Genomic DNA, 19059 nt, shown 5'->3' with positions numbered 1-19059 from the left:
TAAGTAGAGATCTTAATCTCACCAAATGAATCATCTTCTCCACTTTACTATGCCAAATTCACTCCACAACTGTAACCGATCCCAAACACCTCGTGACTTTAAAGAACTTTGATCTATAGTAGATGAGTTGCAAAATTGACCCATACGAAAATAGACCTCTATATTATCTCTTACTAGATCAGATACGAACTGATCAAGATGTAATTGCAAAATTGGAACAGTAGATGAGTTGTAACTACTATATTATTCAACGTATTTTAAATTGAAACATCGACCCCATTGACTTTTGTTTTAAATTCACAGGCAGCATGCATCCAAAAAAAATTTTAAAAATTCACATGCAGCATTTATACAACGTATATGGATATATTAATCTTTCTCTCTTCTAAGTGCTTGCTATAAATACCCAAAAAGTTGTCCTTCAATTCATTCCAACTTATCCAAACAATTCAAACATACTTATTGGCTTCAAAAGTCTTTGGCTTCTTGGCTTTTGGGTCACTTTGATTGCATAATTAGCTTGTCACACATATCATAAAGCAAATTATGAACCTCGCAGGCTCGATGCTTCTGGTGACTCTTGCTTTGGTGTTAACCACCACTACTGCATCAGATCCCGAAGCTCTTCAAGACCTCTGTGTCGCAGACCTTACTTCCGGTACTATTTTTACATTACTCTAATCTCTTTTTCTTTGATATATATTGTATTGTTAGAACAGAAGAGGATGCATACTTTCATGCATATAGGAAATGTAAGCTGTAAAAAAGTGCCTTTTTTTTGTTGCACTTTCCTCTTAATCATTAGATTTGATCCTTTTTATTTCATTCTTTTTTCTTTCAACCATGTTAATCCAACTCCCTCAGACCTACGAACTACTTTAGTTTTGCTTTTTCCCGATTCTACTGATTAGTCATAAAGTACAGTAACCCCACTGATATGATAAAGTGTTCTTTGTCCCTTGCATGCATGGCAGTAATTGAACACCGCCATGATAAACAGTGTCTATTTTCAAATAAAATGAACTTTCAGCAAATTACAGAATTCATTGCATATTTTTGTAGCATGATTGGCAACAGTAAATTATAATCTAGTCTTAAACTTTTATCAATGATAATCAGTATATATAGGTATGAGTTTTTTTTTTTTTTTCGTGCAATTCTGATTCTTGAAGCATTGTGATGGTAATAGCGGTTAAAGTAAATGGATTCACGTGCAAAGACGCTTCCACGGTAAGTGCAACTGATTTCTTCTCGGACATAATAGCGAACGCAGGTCCCACAAACAACATATTTGGTTCCTTGGTGACTACAGCCAACGTTGAGAAAATCCCAGGACTCAATACTCTTGGTGTATCTTTTACACGCGTTGACTATGCACCAGGTGGTGTGAACCCACCTCACATACACCCACGTGCCTCAGAGTTAGTGTTTATGCTTGAAGGGGAACTAGAAGTGGGGTTCATAACCACAGCCAATGTGCTAATATCAAAGACCATAAAAAAAGGTGATATATTTGCGTTCCCAAGAGGACTAGTTCAGTTCCAAAAGAACAATGGGATGAAACCTGCTTCAATGATTTCAGCCTTTGATAGCCAATTGTCTGGAACCCAATCCATTCCTCTGACATTGTTTGCAGCCACACCACCTGTTCCAGACAATGTTTTGACCAAGGCATTCCAGATGGATACCAAGGAGGTTAATCAAATCAAATCTAAGTTCGCACCTAATTAATTAGATGTAGTACGATGTCCTTGTTTTTTGTAATGTCCCTGTTGTTGTTCTTTTTTAAGTTTTATCATTGTCTTTTAATTTATCTTTGTTGCTTTACAATTCATGTTTGGGAACGCATATTCGTTTCTTTGATAATTGAAATTTGAAAGATCCGTACGTGCATGTTATTTTGTTAATAAAATGCGCTATCAATGGTTCTGTTGAGTGTTGGCTTCTTAATAGTTCTTATTCAAGTCTTACAGCCATACATAACATGGGCATTAATGGGTTTCTTTTGCTAACCTTGTATCCGATTTTATTTATTTTTAAAATAAAATTGTTTTTCATGTTATAGGAGATAAAATTATTTCCTACAAATATATAAAAATATGTGAAACCTATCTTAGATCATGTGAGGAGAAGAGAGAAAAAAATAGATTCCACATATTTTTATATGTGTATAGAAAATAAATAAAATTTATCTATTGAGAAAGCGTTATTATATTATTTTTCTATAAATAAATAATAAAAGTTAAAGGACACTTTACCCTCTGACTTTCTTTTTTAAGCTAGTGCACACTTGAGTTTTTTTTTTTTATCTTTGTGAGAGGGAACATCTAATCATTCAATATTCTTCTACCATTTTAAATTTTCTCTTGTTTGTCATATATTTATGGGACATTTGATAAAGGAGAAATTTTTATTTATGCGTGAATCATGATTTCTGAAAATATGATATCAAATTTATTTTTTTGGGAATGTTACTAAAATGGTATTTGGTAGAGCAAATTTTTTCCAGAATTATTTGGTTAAGTTTAATGAGTCTGTGATTGGGTGATTGGATGATTGTGAAATATTATTGAGAATATGAGGTTATCTTACAAAAATAATCTCACCTTCACTTTTTTATTCAAACAAAATAATGAACGTTGGGGTTTATTTATCCTAAGTGGTTCAAATACTTCAAGTGAGTCCGACACTACATCTCAATCCAAAATCTTAAGGCATTGGGTTCATGGGTCTTTCCACTTATATACTCTTCACTTAGCTCATTACCAACCAATGTGGGACTCATCACACTTGAATATCTCGACAATCTTCCCCTCAAGTGTGAAACTCAATATTGATATGCTCCCCTCAACCGAGTATTTCGGGACCCAAATACTCAACCCGCCCGCCTCCTAGCCAATCACCAGGCTAGCTCGAGTACAACCCGGCTCTGATACCACTGTTAGGCGGGTCCAGGGAAAGCCTGTGGCGAGAGGTCACTACCAATTAGCTAAGTGGATCAAATACACCACGCGAGTCCGACACCGCATCTCAACCCAAAGCCTTAAAGTTTTGGGTTGAGATGCGGTGTCGGATTCACTTGGTGTATTTGGAGTAGCTTAACTCATTGGTGGTGGCCTTCCGTCACGGGTTTCCGCTGGATCCGCTTGACATTATTTGTTACTTCTCCAAAAAAGAAACAATTCCAACAAATCGAAGGTATTTCAAAGGTGGTATCTACACCCATATTTACACACAATAGCAAACTTCTGGAGAAAAATAAATCTAGAAAACTTTTCACTTTTTACCTACCAAACATGGCATTTTAATTTAGGAAAAATATTTTTTCCTATTAATAACTCATAGTATAAGTGGGTTCCACTTTAATTTTTTTTTTTCTCCACTATTTTGTAGATCCCACTTATACTATAAGTCACTACTAGAAGAAATATTTTCTCATTTCTCTCTTAATAAAAAAGCTCCAACTTCTCTTGCAACGTAAAAAGTTGTAAAAGCCCGTAGATAAATTTGCAAGCTCCATCTTCTACAGAAGTTGCTGCATATTGCCTTCGTCTAAAATATGCTTATATAACTACACAATTATTTATTATTTATGACCAAGCCAAGTTCGGATGGATTATGATGGACTGGGCCAAATTTAACTTGGACCAATTTATGTTTAGCTCAACTCATTCAAACAACAAGCAAGGATTCGACACTGCTTGAGAACCCGTAACTATGGACAATGTTCTGATTTTTTATAAAAATTGTTCGGTCGAATACTAGCTAGAGTTTTTTGCTTCTTCATGACGTGGTACTGCATTTCGTTGACATGCTCTAAATTCCTTTAGTCATCTAGCTTTGGACTTATTAGATTTATGTGACTAGTTGACTGTCTTGTGTTTCTTTTGGATATTTGCATAAATGGAATTTTATTTGAAAGATTCACCGGAAATATTGGTTCCCCCTATCAAATACATCCGCTTTTATCCGTCTATTAAGTTCATGTAAATTTGATAATTGTCACATACTGGTTATATATATATATATATATATTTTTTTTCTTCCGATAAATTTTCATTTATTTTGGGTACTTTAATTTTAAAAAAATTCAAATTCAATTCAAAATTTATCTATAACTAATAAAGGGCCTTCTATTTTTTTTTTAAGAATACTTTTTAACTAAATATGTTGAGTTTTTTTTGTTTACAATAAATTGCTAAGCTTTTTGAATAATGAAAAAACTTATAAAAAATTGCTTTATTATTTTTTCTAAGATTTTTAAATAGTAACTTCTGAAACTAACTCAAAGTAAATAAATAATAAATTGAAGTGGTAGGGCATTTGATAGCCCATCAGAACTAAACCAAATTGGGTAAAAGGGAAGGGAAGAATTTTTTTTATCATGGACTAAAGGAAGACTTTGCTTTTATGTAAATATCACCGTTTGACGGGGTCGTCGTTTCTTGTTGGTAGCATCTTATGATGACAGCAATGACGCAAGGTTCACAAGTAGAGGATTGTTTAATTCGGTTAGAAGGCAATATAAATGGAATAAATAAGGTAAACACCATTATAGTAATGTTTTGCTGTTCTCTACTTCTCTGTCCATTCCAAATTGTACAAATTACTATATATAAACTTAAGAATATTGTTACTTGCATTTGAAGAAGTGGGTAGCCAGGTAGGGTACTATGAACTAATGGCATGCATGCATGTTCACAAAATAAAGTTCAATAATTTTGCAAATGTCAAACAATTAAAGCTTGACCATTAGCAGTGCTGCAGAAATGGTATGAAGCAAACAAACCAACAGATGAAAAGCCAAGAAGTGTTAGCAGCAATTGAAAGTGAGGGAAGACACAAGAGTTCTCAACTCCTAGAAGAGTAGGTTTGAATTTGGAGGATGGCTTGTGTCCCTGTCTTCCCTTGGCAGAGAAATTCAAGTATTCCCATGTCCTCACAACACCTAACGTTTATTTCATTTAAGGGACAAAGCCCAAAAGAGACCAAAGCAATACAAAGTCACCACTAACAGTCATGAGGGAAGTTGGTGCGGCATTTTAGCTTGTTCATCAACTCCTTGTGCTAAGAGGTGCTATGATTCTTTGCGTTTTGGATAGTTTTTTAATATTTAAAACGATTGAAGTGCCAGTTGTTTATCAAATCAAATTAAAGAAAAGGCCTCTATAATTCATTTGCAAGAATATCGATGTCATCCACTTGAAGACAAACCACATATAGTAGTAGGAGTGAAAATGAAATAGAAACCGAAATGGAGCAGGCTCATATCGTGGGTGACAGGACTATGTATATAAAATAAATGCGAGGAATAGTCATAGGCAAGTAATTGTAAGCATTTAACTTAAAGGAAATATCGTCATTTGGATAAGAACAGATCAAGATGTCAGTGCAAAATTGGTACACTAGACGAGTTGTAAGTTGTAAACTACTAAATGTAGTTTTATAAATTAATAAACAAAAAAATATATTTATACAGTGATCGCAGATAAGTTATTTGTATTCACTCTCAAAACGACATCGTTTTGGATTGAAAGATTAATAAATTATAATAATAGAGATTATTATAATCTTAAAATAAATTAAAATTATAAAAGCACCATGATTTCCGTTCCAAAACGACATCATTTTAGAGTGATATAAGTTATATGCGAAATGAACACCTTGATCAAATAAAGAACTGAGTGGGTCATGCGAGGTGTACAAAGGGACGCAACACAAGGCAGGGTCATAGCTCGATAAAGGGCCTAAATCATGGCTTGGGTTTGGGATGACCCCAGTGACTTTTATTTTAAATTCATACGCATCATTTATTCAATGTATGGATATATTAATCTTACTCTCTTCTAAGTGCTTGCTATATATATACCCATAAAGCCCACCATCAATTCATTCCAACCCATCCAATCAATTCAAACATACTCATTGGCTTCAAAAATCTCTGGCTTCTTGGCTTTTTTGGTCAATTTGATTGCATAATTAGCTTTGTCACACATATCATAAAAGCAAATTATGAAGCTCGCAGGCTCGCTGCTTCTAGTGACTCTTGCTTTGGTGTTAACCACCACCTTTGCAGCAGATCCCGATGCTCTTCAAGACCTCTGTGTCGCAGACCTTGCTTCCGGTACTATTTTTACATTACTCTTATCTCTTTTTCTTTGATATTGTATTGTTTAGAACACAAGAGTATGCATACAATTACACGAAATGTAAGCTGTAAAGAAGTACCCCCCCCCCTCCCTCTCTTTTTTTCAATTTCCTCTTAATCATTAGATTTGATCCCTTTTATTTCATTATTTTTTCTTTCAAACTTGTTAATCCAACTCTCTCATACCTACCAACTACTTTAGTTTTGCTTTTTCCTGACTCTAATGATTAATCATAAAGTACAGTAATCTCACTGATATGATTGAGTCTTCTTTATCCCTTCCCTGTATGGCAATAATTGAACACCACCTGATAAACAGTGTTTTTTCCAATTATTTCGTTTTTTTTTTTTTTTTATATTTTTTTTGGCAATTCTGATTCTTGAAGCGTTGTTTTGATGTTACAACAGCGGTTAAAGTAAATGGATTCACCTGCAAAAGCGCTTCAATGGTAAATGCAACTGATTTCTTCTCGGAGATATTAGCGAAACCAGGTGCCACAAACAACACATTTGGTTCGGCGGTGACTGCAGCAAACGTTGAGAAAGTCCCAGGACTCAACACTCTTGGTGTGTCTTTGACACGCATTGACTATGCACCAGGTGGTCTGAACCCACCTCACACACACCCACGTGCGACAGAGTTAGTGTTTGTGCTTGTAGGGGAACTAGAAGTGGGGTTCATAACCACAGCCAATGTGCTAATATCAAAGACCATAAAAATGGGTGACATATTCGTGTTCCCGAAAGGACTAGTTCACTTCCAAAAGAACAATGGAATGGAACCTGCTGCAGTGATTTCAGCCTTCAATAGCCAATTGCCTGGAACCCAATCCATTCCTCTGACCTTGTTTGCAGCCACACCACCTGTTCCAGACAATGTTTTGACCAAGACATTCCAAGTGGGTACCAAGGAGATTAAGAAAATCAAATCTAGGTTAGCACCCAAGATGTAATACGATGTGGTTGTTTGTTGTAATTGTAATGTCCTTGTTATTGTTCTTTTACCTTACCCTTCCCTTTCAATTTATCCTTGTTGCTTTACATTTCATGTTTGGTAACGCATATTCGTTTCTTGGATAATTGAAAATTGAAAGATCCTCGTGTGCTTTGTTATTTTGTTAATAAAATGCGCTATCAATGGTTCTGTCGAGTGTGGGCTTCTTAATAGTTCTTTCTTACTTCTTATACAAGTCCTACCGCCTTTCCGGCCTATTTTATTGCATTTTTAAGATGTATACAATATAAAAATAGATTTGTTTCGCTTTCAGAAACGCTATCATATTTTTTTTCTATAAATGAATAATAAAAGTTAGTGTACACTTTCCTCTCTCTCTCTCTCTCTTTTGGATACAATGTACACTTTCCTCTCCGAGCTTCTTTTCCTTACCCGTTTAATTATTTGTCAACACTGAAGCTCGATCGTTACGTTGAATTTGAAATTACAGAGGCTTCCGACCAAAAGCCAATGGAATTGAATAGCGAACATGGATGGTTCCCACTAGGACTTGTCACAAGTAAACTGATTCACATGAGAAATAAGCTTGGATATCTCTTTCTTCATTAATTATAATTGGATCCCATATATTTAATATATGTAAAAAAAAATATGAAAAATTTATATGACCACTTACATTTTTAACACGAGAGAATCCACTCCCAAATTCAACTACCTTCTCGATGCAGTGACTCCCACCAAAAAGTTTTCCTCCACTTGAGTAAATTCTAAGCATATATTCCTTTATTTTAAAAGTAAAATTGAATGAGATTAATGTGATATTAATCCTAAAAAAATAGGTACAATAAATGTAATTAAAGAAAATATTTTCTTTAATAATAATGCTACTGAATATTTAATAATGCTACTGGAGTATTAAAGAAATTTTCTCAACTTTGGCATTGTACCATATGAAAGAACAAGACTAGACTTCACCAAAAAAAAAAAAACAAGACTAGAAAATTATTGCCTCACCCATGACAGATTATCACCGTTTCTTAAGTTTTTCCAAATAGATATATATTTTTGTAATATTTTGTATCAGATTTTTTTTTCAAAAAATTTAATTATTTTTTATAATTTGTTTATCTAAATACATAAAAAATTTAAATGTATTTATTTTCATTAAAAAATTCCTTATATATATATATATTGTGAAACTCACCTCATTAAATATCTAAGATTAATATATACTGCAAAAGCACGTGGTAACTCAGTTGACGTATGAGAATTGAGCAGCTGGGATGAAAATATGTATTCAATTCTTTTCAGTATCAGCTGTATCAGCTTTGAGAAGAGTTTAAAGTCTTAAGTCTGAATTTGCACTGAACAGAATTATCTTTCATAAAGAATACATGTGATTTATCAAAAAAAAAAAAAAAATTACTGCAAAAACTCTTATTCCTTCAACATACCACGTTAATATCAATTATTGACAATATTATTGACTTAATGCAAGGAATGCGAACCTCCCATATCTTTCTTGTTTTTAAATCACTATTGTGTGAGCAACCCACATTAGTTATTTAAACTAATCGTGTGGATTGTTTATTAAATCTAATAATTTTATGCCAAAGCAGCAAAAATAAAATAAAAAATAATGCCATAAGGTGATTTTCTATGTCAATGTACTGTCCATTTTATTGTCAAAGATTCCTTATCGCTTGCTTTCCCACCTCCAATCATCCTTAGAAAAGGCAACAAAGCTGGCAACCTATGCATGGTCCCACTTTAATTTTATACTATAATATAGCAATAAACCAGCCTTCTACATCCCTATGGAATGGGGCAAATTACAAAATAAACTAACCAATGTCAGACTTCCAACTCATATAGATACTAATAAATATCTACACCTTACAAGTTACAAGGAGTTATAAAAATGTGCCAAGTGGAATAAAACTTATTGTATCATGTTTCTTGCTCCCTTCACTTTCTTATGTACAAAATATTTGATTGTATCATTTTATGTCCTTAACTTATGGGCTGCGGCTAGTTCAACAGATAATACGAAAGATGATTTGCCTGCTTCCCTTATATAACGTACGTCTCCATTCATGAGCTTTAGCATCTTTCTGCTGACCAGGAGGCTAATACCATCCTCGGATTCATGTCCATCATGTTCAAACATCTGGTTCAGCAATGCTTCTGGCACCCCAATGCCATCATGTGTTATGCTGCAAAAATAACAAAAGCAAACAATCAATGATTTAAGAATTTAGTATATAATCACTGGCAATATTGCATGTTTCTTCAAGTTCATTTTCCTTGTTAAAGTTGTGCACCAGCACAATAATATAATGTGAAAAGGTGACATTTAGTCTATCAGCATTTAAATCACATATGAAGCCTAATACTAACAGCAGACCCAGATAAGTAAACAAGAGAGTTTAAAATTCCCATCTGAGTCTGTAACAGTTACCTGAGCTCCAAATTAGCAAGATGGACTGATTTCCCTAACTGATCTTTGGTTAAAGAGGCTGCTACAACAACCTGACCTCCAGTTGGTGTAAAATTGATGGAAATTAATAAAAAGTCTACTATGACCTGCTGAAGCCTAAGACTATCACCATAAAAGGTTTCAGCCAAGATCTGCTGTGCAACATCATTGACTACTTGGATACCCTTTGCATTACTCTTTGTCATGACTTGACTTAGGGAGGCAACCAAAACTTCATGCACTGTGAATTCAACCATCTCCAAATCCAAGTAGCTGTTGAACATACAGGAAAGAAAGGAATATGCAATTGTTATAATCTAAATTAGAATTATGCTGGACAAAAGGGTGCACATCAAGGTCTATGCTTTTACGGGAAAAATTTGTCAGTTGTGAGAATCTGATTCCCCAAATTCAGGAGATAAACTCAGATTTCACTCATCAGAATAGGACAGTTGAAATCCAGATCCCTTTCTTGCTTGACAAAAGCACACAAACAGAAGTCAAATTGCAATTGGTAAAGCACACTCAAATCTCTACCAGCAAAATTATCTCCAACTAAAATATTTGATTACAGAGGGCTAGTGTTGGAGCAACTATAAGATTGCTCCTTGTGACTGGAAGGTCATGAATTCAAGTCTGAGAAACAACCTTTTTGTAAAAGTGCAAGTGTAAAAATGAGTACAATCGGCCCTCACAAGTCAGGAGCCTTGTGCACCCTTTAAAATATTTGATTATACTTTCTACAGAATACTCAGTCAGAGGTGAATTTTACTTGTCCTTCATTTATTTAATTTATTTATTTTTGGGGGTAAAAGCCAAGCATGAGGTTGGGAACTTTATAGTTTTCAGCTTCAATGAGATTGGGAAATAGGAACTTATATGATTTAATAGGAGCTACTATTGATAAATGCTTAACACCACACAAATGGCAATGGAAAAAAAAGCACATAATTCCCAGATATCATACCCATCCACGATGCTGTCAAGATCTGAATCATCAAGAACTTTGCTAAGCTGGCGTTGGCACTGTGTGCCAGTGAGCAGAAGTTGTTTTTGGTCAGTTCCCAACTCAGTATCCTCTAACAATTTCTGGGAGAACACAATACCACATAAAGGATTCCGGATTTGCCTTTTCACATAAGTTAAAGCTTTCATTGCCTTCGAGGAAGTCTGTTCAGCTAGGTGCTGAATATGTAGTGCTCGTTGCAACTCTGGACTAGTTAGCTGCAAGAAGCAGAACACCCCATTAACTACACCCTCTATGTCTAATTTCTTACTCACAGAAAGCAGGCATTCTACATACTTCCCATTCCGAGTAAAGAAACCAAAAGCAACCTTCTCTGTATCCAAACCAGTCATTGCTTTATTAAGTACAATGCTAAAATTAACAACAGCTTCTTGATTCTTTAGACGACAACAAGCCATCTGGGTCCCAAAAACCTCTCCTAAGAGCATTTTATCCATCACCTCCTTTCGCGTCCATCCAGTTAATTTTGTCATAGCTGAATTCCATTCACAACACCAGCCAAATTCATCTGTGGCAAATATTGGGGGGATCAATGGGTTTGGGTTCTGTACAATTGCCTTGTAGTCTCCTTCAATCCGGGTGAACTTGTCCATGACTGTCTTCTGAGCAGTTATATCTTGGGCCACAAAACAAACCCCCACAACATTATCTTGAAGATCCCTGCTTGCACAAGCATTAACTACCAAGCTGACAGGACCAGAATCAATCTTCAAACCATGTGTTTTGATCTCAAATTGGACATTCTTCTCTTCTTCACCTAATTACATTTTAACATAACAAATCAGTTATTTAGAAATATAGAAAGCTGGGATAACATTTTTTGTGGTGTTCCGTTCCTTCCCATCTTTTGAGGGCACAAATTGAATAAATTTAGGAAGCAAGAAATACTATCCTCTTATAAGTCTTCAATAATGTAATATTCATGGATGGCTTTAGGGAACATGATATGCTCACATCTAAAAACTTACAATCATTTCAAAGTTTTCACTCATGAATGCCAAGACTAAAAACAAAGAAAACAGGAGAAGAGCTTACGAAAGTATAAGATGGGGAAAGGAAGTAAAGCATACCCTGCAGTGCCATTTCCAACATCTTCTTGACTCTATCTGTTGAAAAATCCTCAACAAGCGTGAGTAAATGCTTTCCAATAGCTTCCGCAACTGGAAGATCTGTTAACTCAGCAATTTTTGCATTCCATCCATTGACCATCCCGTCAATATCAACTGCCAGAATTGGCACAGTTGCTGTTTCAATTAACCTAACCATCTCACTTGCCACCGCTTCCAGTTCTTGCATCCCTTCAATCTTCAAACCATTTAGTCTTGTATCATTAGCATTAGTGTTTATATCCATACTCTCTGTATCGTTGAATGCGTTTCTCAGTGTTAGTTGCAATGAATGAATAGCATCCATTTCATAGTCCTTCCATGGTAAGCTCCTTGTCTTCACAACTTCAAGGAAAGCCTTGAATGATGATCTTGGATGCATTTTCCTACCATCATCTCTTTCATGCTTTAAACCACTCCATCGGATTTCTGCAGCAGTGTGTGACCGAAACCAGAAAACTATGTCTTTGGAAGCTATTCTCACGGCTGCCATTCCACATGCAATATCACCAAGAGCAGCAGCCCCTGGGAACCCGGCATTAGACAAGCTATCTGTACTCAAACCTGTGGAATCCATATGGCATTCAGAGAGCCATAGTGCTATCTCTCGTATCTGGGATTCACTTGGTGTTACCCCTAATTTCCATACCTTGTTTTTATACAAGAGGGCTGCTCCATCACATTGCACAAGATCCATTATATTAGGGCTCTGCGTTACAACACCTAGGGGTGCATCTCGCATCAGCATATCGCACAAGAGTGCTTGGGTGTGCAGGATATTCTTCTCAATAATCTGACATTCTAACTCTAATTCTTTGTTCACATGGATGGCAAATACTTGAGCCAGAAATTCACAAGCATACCTAAGAGGAAAGGGAACAAACCTGGAAGTAGTGTGATGGCAAACTACTAAACCCCAGAGTCTCTTTCTCTTTTGTGGCTGAACAGCATCAGAGCTATCCCCGTCTTCATCACTGTCATTGACCACAACTGCCATAACCAGGGAAGCCCTTGATTTCATGTTCTCCATATACTGCAAATGGCAACTGTGAGGAGCCCTTAAGGCTGATCCACACAAAGTTAAATCAAATGGAATTTGTTTATCTTGAAGCACCTTCGCATGCTTTGCACGACAATCAACTATCATGCGGACCTTGTTCTTCATAAATAAAAAGCGTGAAGCCTGGGGGATATCAGTGGCTGGATAATGCAAACCCAAATATGGCTCTAGGCCAGGTTTTGTGGCCTCAGCAATCACTTCCCCATGATCATCCTCATGAAATTTATAAACCATCACCCTGTCATAACCTGTGAGTTCAAAAACTTCATGAACCATTGTATTACATAGCGTTTCCATGCTCCCACTAGGCAAAGATTGCAATCGAGTTATTGCTTTTGCTGCAAGCTTGTAAGATTGCAAGGCACCTGCTGCAGTCATGGGAACTTCATGAGGGTTGACTGGCTCAAAATCGATGATCAAACTACCAGTAACGCGATGGATAATTGCATAAAAGGGCTTTCCGGAAGTCTTGCAATGGACTTGGATGGGGTTAAGAAGTGAAACCTCCCCAAATCCTAGTGCCTTCTGTAACGCAGAAGCACTTGGGGCAGTGAAAATAGTTCTTATGTCAGTGCCAATGCCAAGAGCAGGGTGGTCACCAACATTGGGGACAGCATGACTAACCATGGTCAACATTTCAGGTGCATTCTCACTATAGGCAATGACCTTGCATGTTTTCTCATCTAAAGCTAGCAAGCACCCGAAAGGTTGGATCAGCTTGCCTTTCTGTATCTGATGGAGATAAGCTGTTGTTACTGTGTCAGACATTGGTTGATGTTCTCCTCCACTAGCTGTACCAGAAGAAAACCTCACTGAATTGGAGTAGTTAAAGGAACTACCAGACTCCTCAAAAGCTGCATGAAGTTTTGCATCTACAGGGGTCTGAGCAATAACCCTATCACTGTGTCTTGATCTGTCTGCATTTTTGCTGGATGATGGACTAGTCCTTGAGGAGGACATTGTCACCTGAACTGCACTTTGGAATCATAAAAATAAGGTGAATAGATTAATCTCTTACAAGGAAGAATGGAATCTGTTCTACTACAAAAACAAAAACTACAATAGATTTAGTTGAATGACATCATACTGCCTCACTGTAACAATTCAAGAAAAGAGAGAGTGAATTTTTCAACACTTCTTCTGGATGACAAAATTTTGAAAGACTTCAGTAAGTAATGATAATTTATGATCCAATCATATCCTAGTGAACTAATATATCCTAAGTTAAAATAATAATAATAATAATAATAATAATAATCTACATCATTAGTTTTCCGCTTTTATCTGATACATATTGTAAGCAGGGTATAAATTCTGAAAAAGGATGACAACCCACCAAGCTCAGAGGAACTTCTGTTCAAGCACTCAACTATACATGCCTCAGCACAGCATATAACTTGTTTCGCTATAATTATTATTATTTTCCACCTTAATTTTCAATAACAGTAATGGACACGGAACCTTAATTAACCCGAAAACCACAGAAACAATTTAAGGAGTACGGCAAACAAGAATTCCCTTTCCAAAAGCAGTATATACAATCACAAACGTTAAAAGAAGCAAATTCAGGAGGATAAGGGCAGATAGCCAACCTACCCAGAAGAAGCAAGAATCAGCTGAATTGAGGAAAAGAAAGGAGCAGAAAGAAAATGCAGAAAGAGAAACCCACCTTGCAAGGAACAAATTGATTGACACTGTGCCCAACCACTGAGCAGAAAAAAAAAAAAGCCTTTTAATAGAATCTGAAGCTGCTAGGAATTACAAATCCTAGCTACTTATTAGTGTTGCTGCTGCATCTATCTATATGGTTGTGTGGTTAACCAGAAAAACAAGCTGAATCTAAATCACCACCCTCCAAGCTCGGAACTCAACTCAGCAGTTAGGACTTAGGACTAGGACAGAGCAGAGACTTACATGCCATAATATTAATAATTCAATAGAATCACTGTCTCTTTCAGTCTCCGATGCTTGCTTATATTTACAACTTAATATTATATTATTATTATTATTCAATCATCATTGTATTATTATATTAAATTAAAAGAATGGATTGGTTTCTAAATAGGAAAATACCGACAGCTGATGATCTCACACCCCTCCAGTCCAAATAGAAACATGTAATATATGACTCGTGTAATTTATGTGTGATGGGAAAATGTGTAATTGTATATAATTTAAGAAAAAGTTATATTTATAAACTATTTTTGTTTACAATCTTTTATAATTATATTTTAATATTGATTTCCGTTAATTAATAGTTATTATTTATTATGAATTAATAATTAATTAATGAATTTAATTTGCGAAAATAATAATCATTGATTGACAAAAATCAACAATTAATATATAGTTATAAAAAATTATAAACAAAAATTTATTGTAAATATAACTTTTGTCGTAATTTAATAAATAACTAAATTATAATTTTGGTTGGCGTTGGAGAGGGGGTTATAGAAGTCATAATCACTCAATTGGAGTGGTTATCTGGTAACGGAAATGGTCCTTTTGTGATAAATGTCTTACAAAACATGCAGCTTTGTTTATTAACCTTATTGCCACACATTCTTGATCACTGTCAACTCTGACAATCATTTTTGGATTGATTTGTTGGTTACTCTTCTTGAGCCACAGTGTGAAGGTGTCGGAATGCAAAGATGAAGGCAAAGGTAATAGTAAAACGAACATACAATCAAGAGAGTAATAAAATATGACAGTTTTAGTTTTCAGTCATTAAAAAAATAAACAGTAATATAATGATAAGCATTGTTTTAATCCAAAATCTTAGAGGGCGTTTGGTACGAGAGATATTTTTTTTTACCGAGTAAAAAGATAGTTGTGTTGAGATATTCAAGTGTGATGAGTCCCACATTGGTTAGTAATGAGTTAAGTGAAGAGTATATAAGTGAAAGGACCCATGAACCCAATGCCTTAAGGTTTTGGGTTGAGACATGGTGTCGGATCCACTTGCTACGGTTGGTGTAGCCTTAGCTCATTGGTGATGGTTCCCCGCCACGGGCTTCCCCGGGACCCGCTTGACATTGGAGTTTGAGGGAACGAATTTCCCAACAGTGGTATTAGAGCCGGATTGGGCTTGAGCTAGTCTAGTGATTGGCTAGGAGGCGGGTCGAGTACTTTACGCTTCGGGTACTCGGTTGAGGGGGAGCATACCAATGATGGGTTTCACACTTGAGGGGGAGATTGTTGAGATATTCAAGTGTGATGAGTCCCACATTGGTTGGTAATGAGTTAAGTGAAGAGTATATAAGTGAAAGGACCCATGAACCCAATGCCTTAAGGTTTTGGGTTGAGACATGGTGTCGGATCCACTTGCTACGGTTGGTGTAGCCTTAGCTCATTGGTGGTGGTTCCCCGCCACAGGCTTCCCCTGGACCAGCTTGACATTGGAGTTTGAGGGAACGAATTTCCCAACAAGTTGGGGATTTGGTAAGAATTTTTTTAGCCCGAGTAAGTTACGAAAAAGTTTTTGGTTGGCCAAAATTTTGTCAGAAGAGTTGAGTTCATTTTACTAATGCTATGTTTGGTTAATGATAAAATATTAACGGGAATGTGAATCGAAAATACCAAAACAACCTTTAATTTTTTGAATATAAAAAGTGATTCATATTGTCTCTGTGGAGCAAATCAAGATGTAGTTAGAATCCACAGTTTGACGAACCTACAACCCACCTACTAGCCACACCATCGAGTTTGCGCAGACGTAGACCAGGAACGCGAAAGTGACGATGGCGTGCTTCTGTGGTAAATCTATTGAACACATGCAGTCATAAATTAGAACGGTGTTTTTGACTCAACATATTATATTCACAATCCAAGACATAGGCAAAAAAAAAAAAATACCAAAGGATCAGTAGGATAATTATTTGCCTTTGTGTAGTTGAAAATGGAAGTATTGGGAAAAAATATTTGCTGGGGTTTTTTTTTCACAATACTCATACCAAACATGATAATTAATTATTCCCCACTTCACTTTCCTATCATTCCATACCAAATACGGAAATACCCATACCAAACCCCCTTAGGGGGCGTTTGGTTGAGGAGAAATTTTTTGAATACTAGAGAAATGTAATTGATAGGAAAATGGTTGGAAAGTGAGTTAGGTAGGAAAGTGAAAAAAAAGTTGTTTGGTTGAATGAAATTTTACTGAGAAAATTGAGTTAAATATATTGAGTCCATATTTGGTTGAGATGGCTATTTTGATGGGAAAATATGACAAAATTACAAAATAACCCTTATTTATAAATATTCTTCTGTCATCTCAACTCTGTTTAGATCTGATTCCCACAGTCTAATATGATCTGTGACATTTTCAGGTACAGATGGTATCCTCTCTGCAACTCGAGCATGAGCATTCTGCTGAAGAAAACTGATTATCTGATCTGCTGTAATGCCATTTTCAAAAGCGTTATACAAGCTTTCTTTTGTAATAGCTCCAACAATAAGATTTGGAAGTGTATACTCTATCCTTGAGAACAGCCGCAATAACTCACAATGTAATTTTGAAGATGAGTATGCATAAACTCTAAAATTTGTTTCCACAACCACAAATTCCTGTTTTCTAGATGATAAATCAGACAACCTCACTGAAAGATTGGTTGCCAATTTCGTTGGTATGAACCAACTTTCTTTCCTTCCCTGTTGAAGTTTGACCAGTCCAAGGTCTGCTAGGTCCTTAATTATGTTCGTCTAAAAATCAGTCACTGTGTTTATATTATATGCCTCCCCGATGACATGAAAACTAAGCTCCAGCATGAATGAGATCAAGTCAGCTGCATCAACACCTCTAGCGCGAGGGTATTTTGGTCTGCAAATGGATGCCATTTTTAACATTTCGCCGGCTAACTATAGAATACCACCATCTACTTGTCTTTCATAACAGTGATTTATAGTTGCTTTTTACAAGCATTTCTGGATTGCTATGTAAATATAAGAGCTGGGGAAATATTTCAAAACCCTCTACCAAACGTGGATGTCACACTTTCCCAAAGTGAGATGCATAGATAAATCTTTGAAAATCCTCAACCAAACACCCCCTTAAGGCATTAGATGAGATTTAATTAATTATTTTGTATTTTTTGTATCTCTCTAACACACTCTCTTACGCAAGAGCCATTTGAGCTTAAAGTTTGGATATGGCATATGTCCATTTTTTTGTTTACCAAGTATTTTTTTTAATTCCATCTGAAAGTGAAAAGTAAGGAAGGTCGAACTCATGACTACTTGGTCACTATAACTCTTGTATCATGATAAGTAAAATTTTAAGACATTAGGTGAGACTTAATACGAAAAGTAAAATGTATAGTAGTATATTTACATGAGGATCTTATCCGCTCCCTAAGAGATAGGTAGTTTTCTTATTTTATGATGATTATTTTTTTTAATTAATACAAATTACCCAGCTCCCTACACTAATAACTGTACTGGCTTATATTTTATGACGATTACTAGTCATTCAGCTAAGCTTATACGATTCTGCTATTTTATTTATGGGAATAACATCTCTAATTTTAAAAGATATAATAAGCTTATATCATTTTAAATTCTAATCGTTGATTTCCGTCCATCAATAGTTATAATTTATTGGATCAAAATTATTAATTAATCAATAATAAATTTGGCCCATTAAATTTGACCCAATAAATTATAATCGTTGATGGACAAAAATTAACGATTAACATCTAAAATAATATAAATTTATATCCTTTAAAAAATAAATATTTTTCCCTTTTATTTATTTTACTTTACTTAGAACTTACTAATCACAAGGCCAAAAGTGGCCTTGAAATGCCCATGTCCTAATTAATGGGGCGGTGCAGGTAGGGCTGAGTAGATAGATATTCTGTCAATCCAGTCCAAGTTATCAATTTAAAAGAAGGAAATATCCAATTAATAAGTCCTAATTAACCAAGCTTCAAAGTGGGTCCCAATATTTATTACCGCAAATATATATGATGTGGGGGTATTCGAATGAGAGCATCAGCATCCCCCAAAAGCAACCTTTAGAAAGAAAGCATCTACCGAGAAAAAAAAGAAAAAAAATATCTTCATGCTAATAAAGGACGCATCCAGGCAAAAAGAAGGAAATTTTGCATGCCAGCGAGAAGGGGGAGCAAGTAAGAATTAAAGGCATCTCTGTGCTTGATGTGATGTATAAGGTATGATAGTATAAGTTTATATTATACATTATGACATTTTCAGTTATTTAATATGACCATCATATAATATAAGCTTATACAACAAAATCTCTTACTACATCAAAATAATGT

The 19059-nt window shown here is 35.4% G+C and overlaps 3 protein-coding genes across 3 annotated transcripts; 2 read left to right on the top strand and 1 right to left on the bottom strand.

Annotated features, from left to right (window-relative positions):
* The first annotated feature begins 546 nt into the window (after positions 1 to 546).
* LOC133309504 (rhicadhesin receptor-like) lies at positions 547 to 1731 on the top strand. Its single transcript, XM_061510286.1, has 2 exons — positions 547 to 658; positions 1190 to 1731. Exons 1-2 carry the CDS (start codon positions 547 to 549, stop codon positions 1729 to 1731), a joined length of 654 nt encoding a protein of 217 aa, XP_061366270.1.
* Positions 1732 to 6012: 4281 nt separating this feature from the next.
* On the top strand, positions 6013 to 7101 carry LOC133309485 (rhicadhesin receptor-like). The gene is made up of 2 exons (XM_061510267.1): positions 6013 to 6124; positions 6557 to 7101. The coding sequence occupies exons 1-2, from the start codon at positions 6013 to 6015 to the stop codon at positions 7099 to 7101; spliced, it is 657 nt and encodes a 218-aa protein (XP_061366251.1).
* Positions 7102 to 8871: 1770 nt separating this feature from the next.
* LOC133309431 (phytochrome A-2-like) lies at positions 8872 to 14615 on the bottom strand. The gene is made up of 5 exons (XM_061510197.1): positions 14445 to 14615; positions 11680 to 13746; positions 10550 to 11366; positions 9565 to 9855; positions 8872 to 9319 (listed from the first exon to the last, which is right to left on the bottom strand). The coding sequence occupies exons 2-5, from the start codon at positions 13733 to 13735 to the stop codon at positions 9109 to 9111; spliced, it is 3375 nt and encodes a 1124-aa protein (XP_061366181.1). The 5' UTR covers positions 13736 to 13746; positions 14445 to 14615; the 3' UTR covers positions 8872 to 9108.
* Positions 14616 to 19059: the final 4444 nt, after the last annotated feature.

Source organism: Gastrolobium bilobum, unplaced genomic scaffold, assembly GCF_033153095.1.
Source record: "Gastrolobium bilobum isolate Gb01-03AN ecotype WA unplaced genomic scaffold, APGP_CSIRO_Gbil_v1 utg2122, whole genome shotgun sequence".
In the NCBI taxonomy this organism is placed as follows: Eukaryota; Viridiplantae; Streptophyta; class Magnoliopsida; order Fabales; family Fabaceae; genus Gastrolobium; species Gastrolobium bilobum.
This window is presented reverse-complemented; position numbering and strand designations above follow the sequence as displayed.